The sequence below is a fragment of the Parambassis ranga genome, chromosome 10 (genome assembly GCF_900634625.1).
Source record: "Parambassis ranga chromosome 10, fParRan2.1, whole genome shotgun sequence".
Classification (NCBI taxonomy): Eukaryota; Metazoa; Chordata; class Actinopteri; family Ambassidae; genus Parambassis; species Parambassis ranga.
Window position 1 is genome coordinate 21,960,001 of NC_041031.1, and position 18,560 is coordinate 21,978,560.

The 18,560-nt window shown below is 45.8% G+C and overlaps 1 protein-coding gene across 5 annotated transcripts; it reads left to right on the forward strand.

The window, feature by feature from the left end:
• The first annotated feature begins 556 nt into the window (after positions 1 to 556).
• LOC114442617 (fas-binding factor 1) lies at positions 557 to 11,584 on the forward strand. Of its 5 annotated transcripts, none has more exons than XM_028416331.1 (8): positions 557 to 745; positions 1,329 to 1,486; positions 3,453 to 3,709; positions 4,232 to 4,319; positions 4,988 to 5,100; positions 5,658 to 5,810; positions 5,875 to 5,950; positions 10,757 to 11,584. In XM_028416331.1, exons 1-8 carry the CDS (start codon positions 655 to 657, stop codon positions 10,793 to 10,795), a joined length of 975 nt encoding a protein of 324 aa, XP_028272132.1. In that variant the 5' UTR covers positions 557 to 654; the 3' UTR covers positions 10,796 to 11,584. The 5 variants fall into 5 exon arrangements, with proteins under 5 accessions (XP_028272132.1, XP_028272135.1, XP_028272131.1 ...); XM_028416334.1 differs by having other exon boundaries at positions 5,878 to 5,950; XM_028416330.1 differs by lacking the exon at positions 10,757 to 11,584 and adding an exon at positions 6,522 to 6,845.
• The last annotated feature ends 6,976 nt before the right edge of the window (positions 11,585 to 18,560 follow it).

Consider the following 18,560-nt stretch of genomic DNA (forward strand, 5'->3'; position numbering starts at 1 on the left):
AGATTTGGTCTTTCAGGAAACAGCGTAAAACTCATACATGTGTAAATAAATAGCATGAGTTTGGGGGGATAAGTATTGGTCCTACTTTTATTTTTGTGACAAAATTGATCCAAACTTTCTGAGCCTCTCTCCATCACCACATCCATAAATAACAGAACATCTGGCTGCTTTTCGTTACACTGTCTTGTAAATATCGGCGCATCTGTCACATAAAAGATGAGATAATATTGAGTCTCAGTGTATTTTCCTCTATAAAAGGTCTTATGCAATCCTGTGTTATAAAGTCGTATCTGGAGGCTGCTGCTATGAAGACTCCTGCCTGCTAGATACAACATGCCCGGCTCTCAGCTCTCCTGCTGCCTTAGGCAAGAATTTCAACATTATCATCTGCATAAAGGCCAGATTAAGCTTTAAAGTTGTGCCTGAAACAAGTCATACTTTCCTCCATGTATTCAAGCAGCAGCCCAGACGGCAACAAAACACAAAGACACACACAGACAGCAGCAGCAGCAGCAGCCGGCCTCGCCTCTGTGTTATGAAAACAGCAACGTGGATTAATGCTTCAACCTGCCCTGTGGAACACGCCCTGCACTGAGGAGCACTGAGGAGGCGGCTTCAGATCAGAGCAGGACCTCCACACACACACAGGTGAGCATGAGGAGGTTTTTCAGAGCACACAGGGACGAGGACTGCAGCCAGATCCAGTACCTGACGGCCAAGTGCACCCGCCTGGCTCATGACAAAGGTAAGACCTGAAGGTGGAGACGTCAGGGATCCAGTTAACGGCTCTCTGACGGTTAGACGGTTATCGATCAGCTGTTTCTATTATTTAGTCCACGTCTCTCACATAAAATCTGCTTGCTAATTAATTCAAGAGCAACATACTGTGAATCATTTTTTCCAAACGTAACATTTTCAAGCAGTCTGGCAACGCACAGTGCTGTTCAACGTGCAGGTCAAAGGTCGAGGACTCAAAGTGAAACTCTTTACCTGACTGTAAAGGTTTGCTTTGTTTTTATTGCCTCAGACTTTTCTGCACTGAATGGAAGCAGCAACACAGAACAATCTTACCTACATTCACCCAAACTGGACTTTAATGTGAAGCATATAAGCCCACAGTCACTCCGGTGAAGTGTTGTTGTTCTGGAAGGACTCATACCTCATGTCTGTGTTGACTCTTTAGACAGATTAAGGCGGTTAAATGGACACGTCACATGGATGTTTAGTATAACCTGGTATAAGCCATAACAGTTTGACTGTTATCCAGTCTTACTTCTGCATTGACCCGTCCTCCCTGACCGTGTGATCGGGTGTTTTTGTGGCTGCAGCAGTGCTGGACAGGGACTTCCTGGTGAGCAGAGAGCGGGAGAGGAAGCTGCAGAATGACCTGGAAGCTCTGGCAGCTCAGTTTCTCCTACAGCAGCAGGAGAACATGGAGCTCAGGATGAACCAGGACCAACTCATCAGCAGGATCCGCCAGCAGCAGGTGGAGTAAGCATGATCTGTGCCCAGGAGGAGACTAAGGTGTAGATGATCTGTACAGTATAAGCAGCTGTAATCAATCCTTTATACTGGGAATGGATCAATAAATCCCAGCAGCCTCGCACCAGCAATGGGCACCAACCCATTCACTGTCCTATTGCTGTTACAGCAGCTTTATTATTTGTGTTCAATAGTAATTTAATTATAGATTTTTTTATAAAGCTGTCCAGACAATAATAAACACTATTAATAGACTAGACTAGAATAATTGTACACTTACCATTTATCAGTCAGAATATAAGACTGCAGTTGCTGAAATACAGACAGACGCCATGACAGCAAGGCCAAAGCATCCGGATTACCCAATTACAAACTAAAAGTACTCCTCAGATCTTTGCTTCCACGCTTGCTTGACGGCCTGTTAGCTAGTGTTCAAACAGAAAGTTAAAAGAGGACCAGAGGAAACTAACATCGCGGTCAGCAGCCATTGACAACACAAATCCCCCACTGGTTCAGCCAAGCTGCCGGTTCACCGTGGAAGAGGGTTTCTGGGCTAACAGCGACAATGCAGTGTCACCTCCTGACCTTAACTCTAGTATATTGGTATCAATGGCGTCTTCTTTCTTTTTTTTAATGACAGTGCTATATATCTGTGGATGCTCTCATTCATCCAGGTCATAGACAAGAGTTTAAATCGAGGCAACTGGACTCAAGGATTGTTTTTTTGAAGACGTTTCGCCACTCCCCCAAGTGGCTTCTTCAGTTCTGCGGCAGTGCTATAATTACATAATTCAGCCTCACTGTCCTACAGTGGGAGAGGTCAGAGCCACGCTTTATATCAGTATACATCGTCTGTTATGACCCATCATGAAGGGACTGCTGAAACAACAAATAACATCTAATTACTACCACTACTAATAGTAATAGTAATAAGAGTGAATGAACCCCGCCTCTCACCTGTAGTTAGCTGGGATAGGCTCCACCCCCTGTGACCCTGCACTGCAGGACGGCGCAGGTTAATGGATAATAGATGGAAGAGTTAATCATTTGTTTCATTTACAGAAATCAACTGGAAAATATATGTAAAATGTCCCCTCAAGGTTGCCGTACTGGTTTGTCCTTCACTTCCAGGTTCTGTATGTCGTTTTGTTTTTGCTGTATCTGCATCCAGTCCGTTCTTTTATTCGACATAACTCTTTTAGTCTAAATGCTCGTCAACCTGTAGACTGTAACACGCCTCAGTGTAATCTCCTGACATCTCTCTGTTTAGTGCTTCACTTCTAGTTTTTACTAAAACCAGCCACAGCTGGAAACACTGAGTCTGAATTAGAGTCAACGACCAAAACCTTTTGAACAGAGCCGATAAAGTTTAGTCCCGATGAGCGACTCTTTTCATTCAGTCAAACCCTCGTTCACCTGAAGGCCAGCACCTGTGTCCTTTACCCTTGTCCTGTTTAACCTCATTACAGTTAGTGTGGCTGCACGTGGAGCTGCCAGTGAGCCACGACTACACTCATTACTGGAACTGGTCTCACCAGTAAGTGCCGGTGTTCACATGCAGCAGCTGACTGCAGCTGTGAGCTGTTTCACAAAGGGATGCAGAACGTGGACATTTTTTATGTAACAGAATAATATTATTTCTGTTTTTGTCCTACACCAACACTCACACAGAGGGTTTGCAGCCTATCATGGTGTTTTCCAGCCTCTGTCTTGGAAGCTGCACGGTAACAAATGATCAGCTCCTGGGGAAACCTCAGCGGTATTGGTTGGAGATGTGGAGAGCGTGACTCCCTCACTTTCCCCACAATGACCTGATATATCGTCAAGCTTGGGCTTGTCCCAAACTCTTAGCTGTGTTTGACATCACTGCCTGCACCAGATAACGACAGAAAGGCCTCCGCAGGCAGGTTTGAGGTGATAAAACCTTCACTTGAAACTGTGTGTGCATACTCACTGTACATCTGTCTCAGGACGTGGCGGACATGCTGCAGCAGCGCTTGGGCCTTCTGGTGCAGGAAAGCTCTCGGGATGCGGAGCTGCTCCAGCAGGTTGGCTCGGAGCTGCTGTGTCTGCAGAGCTCCGAGGTTCAGCTTGAGGGCCTGGTGGCGGAGCTGCACGCCGAGGCCCGGCACAGGGCTGCGGTGGCTGAAGACCTCCAGGCAGAGCTGCAGGCTGAGGCCCAGCGCAGAGCCGCACTGACAGAGAGCCTCCACATGGAGCTGCACGGGTAGGGCTTAAGTCAGAAACAATTTGATAATGTAACAATAAAACAAATATCAGTAGAACATTTTGAAGACATGCACTATTTAGATATATCACAGTTACTGTTACTTTATCTCTTTTCTTGTTTAAAATGAGTTTTTACTGATAAGTGTGCCGTTCAGTTCTGTGTCTTGTTCTTACTCAGACGAACTGTCCATAATTTACTCCATGATGCAGCCAGCTGTTAAAATAAAACATAAAAATGAAGCCAGATATATGTAAACATTAGAATAACTTATCTCAGCAGCCTTCAGATGAAACCGCATCGAGCTCTGACCTGCAGAACAGAAGCAGCGCCTCGGTCTGCTGACTCTAAATCCCTGCACAGTGGGCTTAATGTCAAAATGTGTTCAAAGACATCTGTCCAGAGAACTGTAGCATTAGAAACAAATCACATCAAACACATCCCGGAAATCCAGATGAGAAAATATAGTCAGTAAATGAATGTTTGAATTAACTGTCCGTCTTGTGTGTCTGTCATCGACAGTAAGACGTTACAGGTTGAGGAGCTACAAGACGCCAACAGATCTCTGACTGCAGAGCTGGAGGATCTGCACAGAGCTCATCAGAAGGAGGTGAGGGGGAAAGGTTTTCTCTGAAGTGCACTATACATGACTTCACTTCATTTGGAGTCCGCCTTCTGTTCTTCTTGCAATGCCACGTTTGTCCAGCAGGTGTCAGGATTGGTCGTTTTTCTGCCTGAGCACAAACAGAAGTTCACATGAGTTAAAGACCTGATAAAGTCCATTTGTAGGCTTTCTGCAGGCAGCTCTTCACATCAGAGGTGATGGATTGATGCTGTGTGGCAGAGATCCATCTAAATACAGTGAATATTTCTGCTGCTGCATTTTCAATAATTAATTTCATAAAGCCTTCACATTTATGCTCCGTGGCCAGATGTTAAGAAGAACACCCAGCCCTGAGAGCACACTAACTCAGAGCGTGCTGGCACCGGGTCTGCTGGATCTGGGCACCAGTGAAACATTCCTCCACACTGTCAGGATTTACTCCTGACTTCTCACAGCCTCACTCCCCTCTTTGGCCTCAGCGCCAACCAGTCCATCAAACAGCACACAGGTCTACACCTCTGCTTCCTCTGAGTGTCGGTGAACAGCATCACTCATCTCCTCCTCATTCCAGCCTCTGCTTTCTGATCTACAGTTACACACCACAGTCATGATTTTGTTTTCTTGATCACATCTTGAATTCAGGGGAAAAAATGATGATGATGATTTTTTTTTAGGTGAGAGAACTGCGGCAGGAGAACGAGGGAAGTCTGAAGAAGCTACAGGAGACAGCGGAGCAGTTTGAGTGGCTCTGTCAGCAGCAGCGTTACTGGATGTGCTGTGTCAAGAGGTGAGTGCAGGTCTGTTATGACTTTATGATTAATACACACATTTGCTCAGAGCTACAGCAGCAATGAAAACTCACCTTTTCACATTAAAGGGCACAAATTTAATATACTGAAGTCAAACGGTTGCTGAGTGAACCTTGTCACCTCACCACAAAACCCCAGTGACACAAGCAGAGGTCAAATTTACCCCACATGGCTCCACTCATGGAGGTGGAGAGTACTAATTCTTTACTTTATAGACCCTTAAAATGTCATTAATCAGCTTCTTAAAGCTACAGCATGGGACTTTAAATGAAGATGGTGTAATTATAGCCACTGACAGAACAGTACCTACAAGCATGATGGAGCCTTTGATGGAAAAACTCCCAAGAAAGTTCACAATATTTAAAGTAATTCTGAATGTTTTGGTGAAGCAAACGACACATTCATATACAGATACAGTATGTACTATGCTGTGGAGAAATGCTTATATATAAAGCCAAGCTTTCAGGAGCTTTAAAGGAAACAAAGGTGGTTCCATCCAAACAAATGTGCAACTAAAGGACTTTTGTTTGTTCAGGTTCAAAGACGGCCAGATGGAGGAGAGAGACGCTCTGCTGCAGCAGGTCAGCGTGCTGGAGAAGGAAGCTGAGAAACTGAGGAAGCGTTCCTGTGACAACAGTCCGACACAGAGCCGCCACTGCCCCCTGCAGGACACTGAGAGCTGTGACAGGTGACGAGTGACGAGCTTTCCTCAGTCTCCATTGAACACGTTTAAATCTGCGTTTCTTTTAAAGCAGAATTGCATCATGGGACGAAGACGCAGCGGCTGACTTGGAGTCTCAGGTGGAGAAGTCAAACCTCCTGTACCAGGTAACACATTTCGTAACAGCATCTGACTACAGCTTTACGGTGTCTCTACCAGATTGTATAAAGATGTTCGATTGACAGCTCTGAAAAGTGAGCTGGATCGCCCCCTGGTGGCTGGCTGCAGTACAGATCATAAACCCCACCCCCTGCATGTTAGTAAATGGCTAAAAATATTCCTGGAAATAAACGTTTCCATTAGTTATTGTGGGTTAAAAAAGGAGGAAGTAACATCACAGTCAGCAGCCAGCAGAGCAGCCCAGCTCCACACAGAAGCAGTTGGGTGTTTGGATGGAATGGCGCCCATAAGTGAGACATTTTGGCCTCTGTTTTGTACAATGGGCAGAGCCAGAGCCTCGTCTCCACACTCATCCGGACAGGCACCTGTAAGGTTTATTTAAAGCACTAATGTCCACAAAATTAGTCCATGAAATGTCACAATGTAGGGAAATAATGAAATCCAGCTATCATCACCAGCAGCATCTGTAACAAAAACCAGAAACGTTTGCTTGTTTTCTGTCATTAGGTAAATCAGATATTTGTTGCAGATTTGTTAGCTCTCTCTTTATGTCATCAGAACCCTCAGATGAACCTTCATTTATTCGAAATCTGGTGCTGATCTCAGCACTGAAAGAGAAGTCATCCAAACATCAGAGCTAATATTCATCTGGGTGCGACTGCCAGTCCCTGCAGGAGTCCTCGTTCATCCAGAACGCCTCACAGAGCTCTGACTCTTTGTGGGTACCGACGTTTCATCAGTGTGTTTTTTTTTTCTTTTAATAATGTCTTTATGCAATCAAAGCACAACCGCAGCAGCAGGGAAAGTACGTCCTTAAGCCTCGAGGGAAGAAATCAGCTGCGTGAGCTTTGACTGAGTTTAAGATGACCAGTAATAAGAATACTTGTATTGTGATGGTCTGTTCAGAGAAAAAGAGGAGTTAGCAAGAAGGTATGTACAAGTAGCACCTCATTTTAGCCACATTCTGCACGGTGTTTATATGCATTTTGACCTTTTTGTGTCAATTTACGTTAATGCGCTACCTGGATAGAGGTTAGAGAGGATAGTTGGTGTCTAAAGGTGGAGGAAGGTTTTGTATTCCCATCTTGGGGTCCTCTAAAACCTTTCCAAGCATGCTGAAAACATTCAGTTTCTCATGTAAGGTTGGACACATGGAGGCCTTACGGGGGATTGGTGCCAGCCTCGGGCGGCATGGCAAGAAGGTTCCCGGTTCGATTCTGACTGGGGTCTCTCTGTGTGGAGTTTGCGTGGGTTTTCTCTGGGCTTCCTCCCACATTCTAAATTGCGTGCGTGAATGGTTGTCTGTCTGTGTTGCTTGCGATGGACTGGTGACCTGTCCAGGGTGGACCCCGCCTCTCACCCGAAGTTAGCTGGGATAGGCTCCAGCCCCCTATGACCCTGCACTGCAGGACAAAGCGGGTTAATAGATGATGGATGGATGGATGGATGGTGCCAGCCTCTTGTGGACATTGGAGAAAATGCAGTTTTTGGCACTTGAGCTCTGAGCCCTGAGGTTTGCTGTTTCCTGGAAATGGGTGAAAACAGCTAAAGCCTTCAGCTCTCAGGCTCATTACTGGGCGGTTTCCAGTGAACCAGCAGAACCTTTAATAAGTCCATGCTTCCACTCATGAAATAGTTCCACTATTCTTCAGGCTAAGCTAAGCTAACTATACTTCCCATAAATGTCAAACTGTCTTTTCAGGGCACGGTGCAGATGTAGCTGCCTTTAGATTTCAGAAGAGACCCTTCTTTGGGTCTTTGGATCAGAGTCCAGCACGAATCTCATGGGTGCAATAGAAATTCAAAACAACAGTGATATTCATCTGAGGACGGCTGCCAGTCCCCTGTGGACTCGCCGGGCTGCCAGAACATTCATATAACTGATACTTCATGGGCACCAGAGTCTAATCAGTCTTTTATTTTTTCTGTCTGTCTGCTGCACCCTTTAAAAATACAAAAGTTTAAGATGCAATCAAACAGGAACTCCTGGATGTCCCACAAAGAGACACTCCAGGAAGCGACAGGACCTCAAACACTTCCTGTTCCCAGAGGAGTTTTTTTAATAGTTTAAGGTGTTTGTTGGCGACTCTGGGGTTTTTTTAAAGCTCCCACATCTTCTGAATGACAGGTTCAGTGTTTTAGAAACTCGGGGCTAAGAGGAAGCCTGACAGACGGAACACAAGGCGAATACTGGTGTGCGGATGGCTGCCAGTCCCAGGAGGAGCTGCCAGAGCCTTCAGAGGCGGCTGATGCTTTCTGGGCACCGGAGTCACATCAGGCCTTTTCACTGTCTGTCTGTCTGTCTGTCTGTCGGCCGCACATGGCTTCCTCCCAAAGGCGCTCGGGTCCTCTTCCAAAGCAGCAAAGAGATGACTAATAATGACTGGAGGGGAGTGATTGCCAATAGCCTCTGTGCTTCGTTCCCCTCACCTCTCACGGGCTCTGCAGTGCATTTCTTTGGATAATTATTCTGATTGAGTGCAGATGAGGCAGTTTTTTTTCCCTTTCAGTCCCTGCAGAGCTCAGAGAGGGAGGAAACTCAGCTGGAGGAACAGGGACCGCCGGAGACACAGAGGAAACAGCCATGATAAAAACACATTACCAGCTCTGACATGATTTATAGAACCGGCAGATTCACAACGTGTCGACACAAGGATCGATCTTACATGACAAAGAGGGAGGAAAGGGAATGATGCCGGTGCCTGAAGGCCTTGAGGTCCAGGGTAGTTTTTATCTTGGATGCTTTTTACATCAAATTGAACAGGTTTTAAACAGATGGAGCTGGTGGCTGGACGAGTTACTGATGGAAGACAAGCTGGTCCCAGAATGTTCTACCTGTTTCCATGGAGCAGAATGAACTTGAGCACAGGTGCATCTGAAGTTACCCCAACCTAGATTGAAAAGACAGTTAGGCCCCATTCACACTGGAGACAGTCATTCCAGCTAGAGTAGGATTGAGTCCAGACAGCCTTAAAGCTGGATGCGCTCAGACCTATTTTCAGATCTGGCTAGCACACACTTGTGTAAGCACTCAATCCAGCATGTTTGCTGTCCTCCAAACCACTAGGTGGCGCCTCGTAATATACAGAGTCCGTTCAGGCCGTGGTAGGACCGCGTATGCGCATGCGTCGTGCGTTTTTTTTGTCCCGTGTCGCGCCCCATGAACCAGAAGTAGCACATCGCTAACCGGAAATAGCATGTCGCTAACCGGATTCGCTAGCCACATTTGATCCACCTCTCGTGGGTGGATCTAGCCGGATTGAAATCAAACTGGATACAGCCGGATTCGAGGTGTTCACACTCAGGAAAAAAACATCTGGATAGGCCCGAATCCCGCTTTAGCCAGATTTTTTCCCCCAGTGTGAACGGGGTATAAAAGTCAGTCAGTACAACAAACCCGAACATTAAAGAGGAACACTGAGTAAAAGTCGGATTATCACTGTCTGTGAAACTGGATTAAAATAATCCAGTTTTATTTACACATATTCCAACATGTATAGCACCATCAAATCAGTGGTCTGGATGGTGTGGGAGGCTGAGTAGCTAGCATCAGCTAACCAGCAGTGAAAGCTTCGACAATGAAGCTAAAAGTGATACAAGAGAGGCCATGTGATGATTGTTTTACAGTCACTAACCAGGGAAAGCTAGTCCACGTTCATGCTTTGTCTCTTAAGTGGCGAGCAGCACTAAAAACATGAGAAGTGTCCTGTTAGCCATAATGCTAACATTTGTAGCGACCATGAGTAAACAGGCGTCATGTGGAGGGGATGCTTTAAAACACACTGTTGACGACAAGTAAGTCGAGTAATTTATCGACAGGGACCACAGACATTTAAAATCCTATTAGAACAGTGTGCCATTGACTGGTTAGCTCTTTAATGATGACAACATTTAGCAGACTGTGCACTTCTAACATGTGCAGTCCAGCATGTGTAGTGCAACTTACATGTGAAAAGACGTGTCAGTAAATCTGTGAATATTTGCTTCAAACCTGCTTTTTAGAGGGATAAGCCATCGTTTAAGTATGCTAACTACTCTCAGTGTTTCATTTCCTCTTTAAAGTTCAAGATGGACGGTTTACACATGATCATTTGCATCGTATACGTTTGCCACCTAATTCCATAAATCACTGCTAACATTGTGATCAGGAGGATGGATAGAAGGAGGAAGTCTGGAGTCCGCAGACTGTGACTAAGATGGTGCTTCAGAAGAATGTAGTATAAGAAAACAACACAAATCAGCTTGCATCAGTCCCTGACAACAATGGATCATTAGCTCGTTTCCTGACTGTCTTAGGGTTGTTAGCCAGATTAAAACCAAGACAGGCAGTTAGAAAACACCTCAGGCGTGTATTAGTCCAATAACAGCTGTAGCCATGTGACGGATCCACTAACAGTCTTAAACACATTAAAAGAATCTGTATTTTCACCAATTAGAATGGATGAAGCTGCTTGGAGGAGCAGCCAAACGTCTTCAGTGAACTCACACACCTTTGTCATGCTGTAAACACTATGCTTGGATTAAAATGAAGTCGATGACTGAGAACCTTCAGTACAAATAACTCATTTATAGATAATATCAGACAGACTGTACCAGATCAGAAAGGTGCTTCTGTAGTTCTTCCAGCTTACTATCGACACAGTTTTGACCCATAAAGCCACAAACTGCAGATTCCTTCACACATCTTTTGACTCTTCAGGACACACCGGGTCATTTTTTTTCTCCCTTCTTGCACAAACTTGTGTTTATTGTCTTTAGTCCTCTTCACTTACAGTTTATTTTTCTGTCCTCAGGCAGGGAGCCCAAACAACAGACACCAAAAACCTCCATGAGGACAGAAGCCTGGAGGCTGGACGGCTTCACTTTCTCTTCCCACCTCCTGCAAACCAGGAGATAACCGCTCCATGTTTGTGTGTGTGGTTAGCTTACTTCACTGTCTTTGTTTCAGAAAGCCAAACAGTCTTACAAAAACATACCTGTGAAACCATGCGGCCATTGTTTGCTTTGTTTTCCTCCCACCATTGTCCCCTGTGTGATATATGACTGAATTAAAACTCATACTGAGCGCCTGTCCTCCTCCTCCTCCTCCTGCTGCTGTCACACATGCACATCACATGTGCCTCAATGTTGTCTGGTCACATTTTTCAGTAATTGTCCATTATTCCAACCTTGTAATCAACACCACTAACAACAGCATGAGCACCTGAGAATGTTCCCTTTCTGTTGTTTTGCCAATAAATCCTGCAGCAGCTGGAGCGCAGAGGAAACAACAAACGCATTGTTTGGACTAAAACGGAGAGCGGCTGATTGCTCCCCCGCCGGGAGTTCGCTACATCTCCACTCTTGATGATCAGATCCCCTCACTTATCGCTTTGCTCTTGTCAGCAACAATCTGAAACGTATGTGAAGTGATTTGGCTCAGATTAACCACGACGACTCGGAGGTTTCATCGTACAGACATGTGTCGCACACATGGGAGGAATGGCAGCCGCAGTCTGGACACAACAGAGGCCAAGAGATTTATGCATTTTGTCACACCACATAATGACTGTATATACAGTGCAGCTAACAGCAAGTCACACAAAAACTGACCATAAAGTGGAGCGTTTTAGGCAAATTTCACACCCCATTAAAAGCGTAAATTTAACTCATACGTTGGTGCTTCAAAGTAATAACAATAAATATAATAATAAAGAACCCTTTGTGATTTTCTGCATAAATAAGACACACAGCATCAGCAGAACAAACCCTGAAGACTCCTAACAGTCTGTGAGGTCATAAAGGAACTCAGGTTAACCTCTAAGCAGCTGAAGGCCGCTCTCACATAATATCACTCATATTGATGTTATGAATCCACCATCAGGAGAACACTGAACAACCACAGTGTGCATGTGTCAGAGCTGCGGAGAAAGACCCTGATCTCCTGCTGCCTGTCTGCAGTTTGATGAAGATGTGGACAAAGCAGAGGGCTGCTGGGAAAATATTCTGAGGACAGATGAGACCAGAATAGAAAAATCTGGAGTAAGTAAAACTCTGCACTAAAGCATAAGAAGCTCATCCTATCTATGAAGCATGGAGGTGGTAGCATCATGGTTTGGGCCTGTTTTGCTGCCATCATTGATGGATCAATGAATTCTGAATGACAGCAGTGAATTCTAAAGGAACATGTCAGGACAGGACAGCTGAACCTGAAGAGAAAGAGCAGCAAGACAACGAGCCCAAACACACAAGAGGTTCTACAAAAGATCAAGATCAGAATGACACAAGGCTGTACAGATTTACCAGCCTGAGTCTGCACATAAAGTAGAATCCACCTACAGTCTGCCTGTGGCACATTTTAGCCACACATAAACTGCTTGGAGTGCAGATATGATACGCAAGTGAAGAAACAAGTGAAATTATCTTCTGAACCACCATGACCTCGTGGGTCTTCTGCGTCGTCTTTACAGCTAAGCAAAACTTTTTTTGAAACAACTTTTAAGGCAAATATTTTCCACTGATTCTCAACAATAGTTTTCAGCCTGAGGATTAGTTCAGCATCTTAGTCATCAACTGAAACCCTGAGTTTCATTACCTCTCTCTGTGCCATAATTAGGCCGCACACCTTCGTTAATCCTGGATATTAGGTCTGGTGTGCGATGAAGCTGACATCGTTGTATTTTTTATTTTAGATATGCAATAATTGATGCCAAGTGGGTACAAATATGTCCTAATGAGCTCAACAACAGAGAAAAACTGTCAAAAACAACAATGAAGGAGATAAAAACGTGAATATGCAGATTTACAGAGACAGTGTGTAAAAAAAATCAAACTTTAAGTTCTGATTCAGGGTTTTTAATATTAGCTTTCAATAAATCATTTGGATTTGTTTTAAAAGTTTGATTTGGTAATGTTTTCTGCATGAATTAACTCTTTATATTTTAAACTTTCTAAACTTTTTAAACTTCTGTTAATCCACAAATAGGCCCCACATCACCTGTCACTCAAAGTCACGCCTAATCTCACAAAGAGTAGCAGGGATGATGTATTTCTTTAGGCCAACATGGAGGTCAGCAACTCTTGGCTTTCCTCACCAAAAGCATGTGAGATTTTTCCATTAACCCTTTGGATTACTGCAGAACATGAACAAGAAGCTAATGTTACCATACAAACAGTAAGTACAGTCAGGTCAGTTCTGTAAAAGTTCACCCAGTCGTGGTAGAATTCGTCGACAGACATGGACCCCCCTGACCTGCCGGGCCAGTCATTCCCAGTCTGGACACCCTCGTCTTCACAGCCAGGTGCACTCAGGACACACCCTATCATCCCAGTCATAACGCTCTTGATCTCTTGATATGGATTCTGCGCTAGTGGAGAAGCTTTTCTGCACTCACTATGCCCACTCCAAAATTCTGACCAATCACACAATAGTTCTGACACGACCAAGAACAAAGTTCTGCTCAGACGATGTGTCCAGAACAAGCTGCAAGTGACGTCATTTTCTCCTCAGTAAGTTCAAAACCTCTGGATCGCCCCCTGGTGGCTGGCTGCGGTATAGGCGATAGAACCCGCCACCTCCATGTTAGTGGATGGAACACAGACTGAATAACACCTAAAAATAGTCCTCACACTGATCTGTGTTAGTCTGAGGTAATGTTGAGGTCAGCAGCCAGTGGAGCACCCGTCATGGCTTCACCTCTTGATCTTCAATTATACACTCAACAAAAATATAAACGCAACACTTTTGTTTTTGCTCCCATGTTTCATGAGATGGACTTGAAGATCTAAACTTCATTCCAGATACACAATATTACCATTCCTCTCAAACATTGTTCACAAATCTGTCTAAATGTGTGATAGTGAGCACTTCTGCTTTGCTGAGATAATCCATCCCACCTCACAGGTGTGCCACATCAAGATGCTGATCTGACATCATGATTAGTGCACAGGTGTACCTCAAACTGCCCACAATAAAAGGCCACCCTGAAATGTGCAGTTTTGTCTCACAGCAAAATGCCACAGATGCCACAAGCATTGAGGGAGCGTGCAATTGGCATGCTGACAGCAGGAATGTCAACCAGATCTGTTGCTCGTGCATTGAATGTTCATTTCTCCACCATAAGCCGTCTCCAAAGGCGTTTCAGAGAATATGGCAGTACATCCAACCGGCCTCACAACCGCAGACCACGAGTAACCACACCAGCCCAGGACCTCCACATCCAGCAGGTTCACCTCCGAGATCGTCTGAGACCAGCCACTCAGACAGCTGCTGAAACAATTGGTTTGCATAACCAAACAATTTCTGCACAAACTGTCAGAAACCATCTCAGGGAAGCTCAACTGCATGCTCGTCGTCCTCATCGGGGTCTTAACCTGACTCCAGATCGTCGCCGTAACAGACTTGAGTGGGCAAATGCTCACATTCGATGGCGTCTAGCACGTTGGAGAGGTGTTCTCTTCACGGATGAATCTCGGTTTACATTGTTCAGGGCAGATGGCAGACAGCGTGTGTGGCGTCGTGTGGGTGAGCGCTTTGCTGATGTCAATGTTGTGGATCGAGTGGCCCATGGTGGTGGTGGGGTCATGGTATGGGCAGGCATCTGTTATGGACGAAGAACACAGGTGCATTTTATTGATGGCATTTTGAATGCACAGAGATACCGTGATGAGATCCTGAGGCCCATTGTTGTGCCATACATCCATGAACATCACCTCATGTTTCTGCAAGATAATGCACGGCCCCATGTTGCAAGGATCTGTACACAATTCTTGGAAGCTGAAAATGTCCCAGTTCTTGCATGGCCAGCATACTCACCGGACATGTCACCCATTGAACATGTTTGGGATGTGCTTGACCAGCGTATACGACAGCGTGCACCAGTTCCCACTAATATCCAGCAACTTCGCACAGCCATTGAAGAGGAGTGGACCAACATTCCACAGGCCACAATAGACAATCTGATAAACTCTATGCGAAGAAGATGTGTTGCACTGCATGAGGCAAATGGTGGTCACACCAGATACCGACTGGTTCTGAGTCCCCAGACCGCCAATAAAGCAGAAACAAAATGCACATTTCAGGGTGGCCTTTTATTGTGGGCAGTTCAAGGTACACCTGTGCACTAATCATGATGTCAGATCAGCATCTTGATGTGGCACACCTGTGAGGTGGGATGGATTATCTCAGCAAAGCAGAAGTGCTCACTATCACACATTTAGACAGATTTGTGAACAATGTTTGAGAGGAATGAATATATTGTGTGAATATTGTGTATCTGGAATGAAGTTTAGATCTTCAAGTCCATCTCATGAAACATGGGAGCAAAAACAAAAGTGTTGCGTTTATATTTTTGTTGAGTGTACGACACATAGTAAACAATGGATTTTCCTGTAACAGTAAAATCCTATAGATCTGATATGGCTACAGCATGAGGCTAACCATGTCAATAATGGATTACAGTAAAGCTTTGCTGCAGACACTGTGTGTGAAAGCAGCCGCCGGCTCTCACTTCCTCTGTTAAACTGTGCAGTCAGACGTTTACACTCACGTACAATAAAACCTCTGCAGTCTGGATTTTCACTGTTCGATATTTCCCCTTGAAAACTATGAATCTGTGCAATTATTTGTTTGTCAGCATCTGGCTACACGTCTCACATTCGTCAGAGACCTCCGGGTGGTCCGTGTGAGTCTCTGAGTGCGCCTGGTTCTGACAGAGTGTGAACATTACTGGACGTGTGTTGTGGTGTAACACCGAAGCTGAGGGCAGAGGTAAGAGAGGCGAGGTGACGCTGGAACTGGAACGTCTTGTCATAAAGGTGTGGCCCCGGGTTTTGTGGCAGCGCCCCCAGGACCACGAGGGACCATCAAGTGGCAGCAGCAGCAGCGGCAGCAGCAGCCTGCCCTCTGACCGCCAGCCGCCAGAAGAGTCTGACCTAAATGGACTGTAAATGGCTGAGGTGTAGCCAGAGATTAACAACGTGCCACAGCTGGAGAACAGGTTGCGTTTGCTGCACCCGTCCATGCAGAACGAGACCCAGACGTTATAGGTGTTATTAATAGAACGACTCTAGGTACGGCAAGAATAGCATGTTTATGTCCGAGCCTGGTCACAGCCAGGGAAAACACATTACAGACATTTAACACCAGGATATACCCATTAAAAAGTGAGACTTGTTAAAATGAAGATTTTTTTTGCCTATACAAACACAGATTATGTGGTGTGAGCATGTTCAGTCCGTAGATTATATGGATTATAAAAAAAAGGTTTGGAAACGGTTCAGTTATTGTGAATAGAAAGTGCCTGTTACACTTAAGGAACACCCCTCTGCCTCTACAAAACACACGGAGCTGTTTGTGGTTTGGAGCTAAACTCCATGCAGTCACGTCCTATTCGCTTCCATCCAGCTGTTTACTCCTGTGTGTATACTGCTGTTTGCTTTCATCAGACTGACGACTCCTGGATGGATCCTTCACGTAGGACAAACCGAGCCGCTCGGCCGCATGCTAATATAAAACACAGGAGGATGATTCCTGTCTGACACTGTTTAGACAAGTATGTAAATGTTTAACGGTGGCGTGAGCAAGCACACACACACACACAGAGGTTTAGGTGTCTCAGAAAGGACCTTGTTTGGCGGTTAACGCCCATAGTAAGTACCGCTGTATGTAAACACAAGGCTATGCTAGTGACGACAATCCTCAAAACAAATGGCTGAAATGCCTGATTAGGGTGCACTCTTCTTCTTTAGAGGCAGAAAACAGACGAACTGAAGCCCTGAGACACAGGTGAGGAGAGCAAATGCCATCCATCCATCTTCAACCGCTTATCCGGGGCCGGGTCGCGGGGGTAGCAGTCTAAGCAGGGACACCCAGACTTCCCTCTCACCAGACACTTCCTCCAGCTCCTCTGGGGGAATCCCGAGGCGTTCCCAGGCCAGCCGAGAGACATAGTCTCTCCACCGCATCCTGGGTCTTCCCCGGGGCCTCCTCCCAGTGGGACATGGCTGGAACACCTCCCCAGGGAGGCGTCCAGGAGGCATCCGAACCAGATGCCCGAGCCACCTCAGCTGGCTCCTCTCGATGTGGAGGAGCAGCGGCTCTACTCCGAGCTCCTCCCGGGTGACTGAGCTGTCACCCTATCTCTAAGGGAGCGCCCAGCCACCCTTCGAAGGAAACTCATTTCGGCCACCTGTATTCGCGATCTCATTCTTTCGGTCACTACCCAGAGCTCATGACCATAGGTGAGGGTAGGAACGTAGATTGACCGGTAAATCGAGAGCTTCGCCTTCCGGGTCAGCTCCTTCTTCACCACAACAGACCAGTACAGCGACCGCATTACTGCGGAAGCTGCACCGATCCGTCTGTCAATCTCCCGCTCCATTTTTCCCTCACTCGTGAACGAGACCCCGAGATACACAAACTCCTCCAAATGAATAAATAAATGTCCTCCAAGGCAGAGTCTGAACATTCCCCCTGTACCTGTGTGGGTCTTCTCAGGCTTCCTCCAAAATTTAATACAACACGTGTATGCTAGCTACCGTTTGACTGGTTTGTGAGTGGCGACTTGTCCAGGGTGTACCTAGCCTCTAGCCCGGTAACAGCTGGGATAAGCTCCAGCCTTGTACAGGATGAAGCAGGTTAAGAAAATGGATGCATGTTCTCCTGTACTGTTATGCACCCGCTCTACACATTGGACCGCACTTTGGTGAAGGCTGATACCGAGAATCCCTCTAGACCGTAATCAAGGCTGTAAATCTGTTACCTGTTGTTTGATCATTACAACAGCTCACATTAATATTACAAAACTATTGACTACATGTTCTTGAAAGTCCTGACAAAGTGTCAACAACACAAAAATAACTACAGCGTACACTGGATGGGCCTTAAAGAGGCAGCGGAGGGATACAGTAACCCTGGAACGAACCCATTCACTGCCCTTTGGATAGAAGCCTGCAGACAAACGATGATGGATGTCAGGTGTACCACAGTGTGTGTGTGCGTGTTTCCTTTCTTCAGTGAGGTCTCTCTGGTTGGTCTTCACTTCTTAAAGGAGCGTTTATCGTTTTGGTCCAGTTTAAAGCAGCAGTTGTGGTTTCTCATGTAAAGCTGGAAGGAAACCGGTTTGACGTTTCTGTCGTAACGCAAACACGTGTGCAGCTGAGACTTCCTGGTTGACGGAGCAGAGATGTTGACACACTGCTGACCCCTGGCTGGCATGTGGCAGAGGCATATTTTACATCGGACAGGGTCACTGAAGGGTGACTGTGTGTGTGTTTGCATGGCGGCGGCGTCGAGCCCGGACCATCGAGTGCACAGGTGAAGCAAGACGACAAGGTCGTTCCAGCGCAGGAGCAGCCTCCCTTTACTGTCGTATGAAGCCAAAACACCAAGGGTCTGGGAGACAGATGTGTTTTACACTGAGAAACACTCTTTCCACTCTGCTGAGTGTTTACACTGGCAGGACGTTCTGACTGATATTATGGCAGCCATTTCTCATTGTTATTACACTGTCAATACTGCCAGTTCAGTTCTCACTAGATTCTGAAGAATAGCTGTTGAGGAGATTCCCAGGATGCCACGGTGACCCGGTGGATGAAGGGAAGAGCCGTAATTTGATT

Excerpts from the sequence above, each read along its gene's own strand:
- LOC114442617 (XM_028416330.1), top strand. The coding sequence starts at position 655 with ATGAGGAGGTTTTTCAGAGCACACAGGGACGAGGACTGCAGCCAGATC. Across the intron at positions 1,487-3,452 it reads GCAGGATCCGCCAGCAGCAG|GACGTGGCGGACATGCTGCA; the intron begins GTGGAGTAAGCA and ends CATCTGTCTCAG. Across the intron at positions 5,811-5,874 it reads GACACTGAGAGCTGTGACAG|CAGAATTGCATCATGGGACG; the intron begins GTGACGAGTGAC and ends TTTCTTTTAAAG.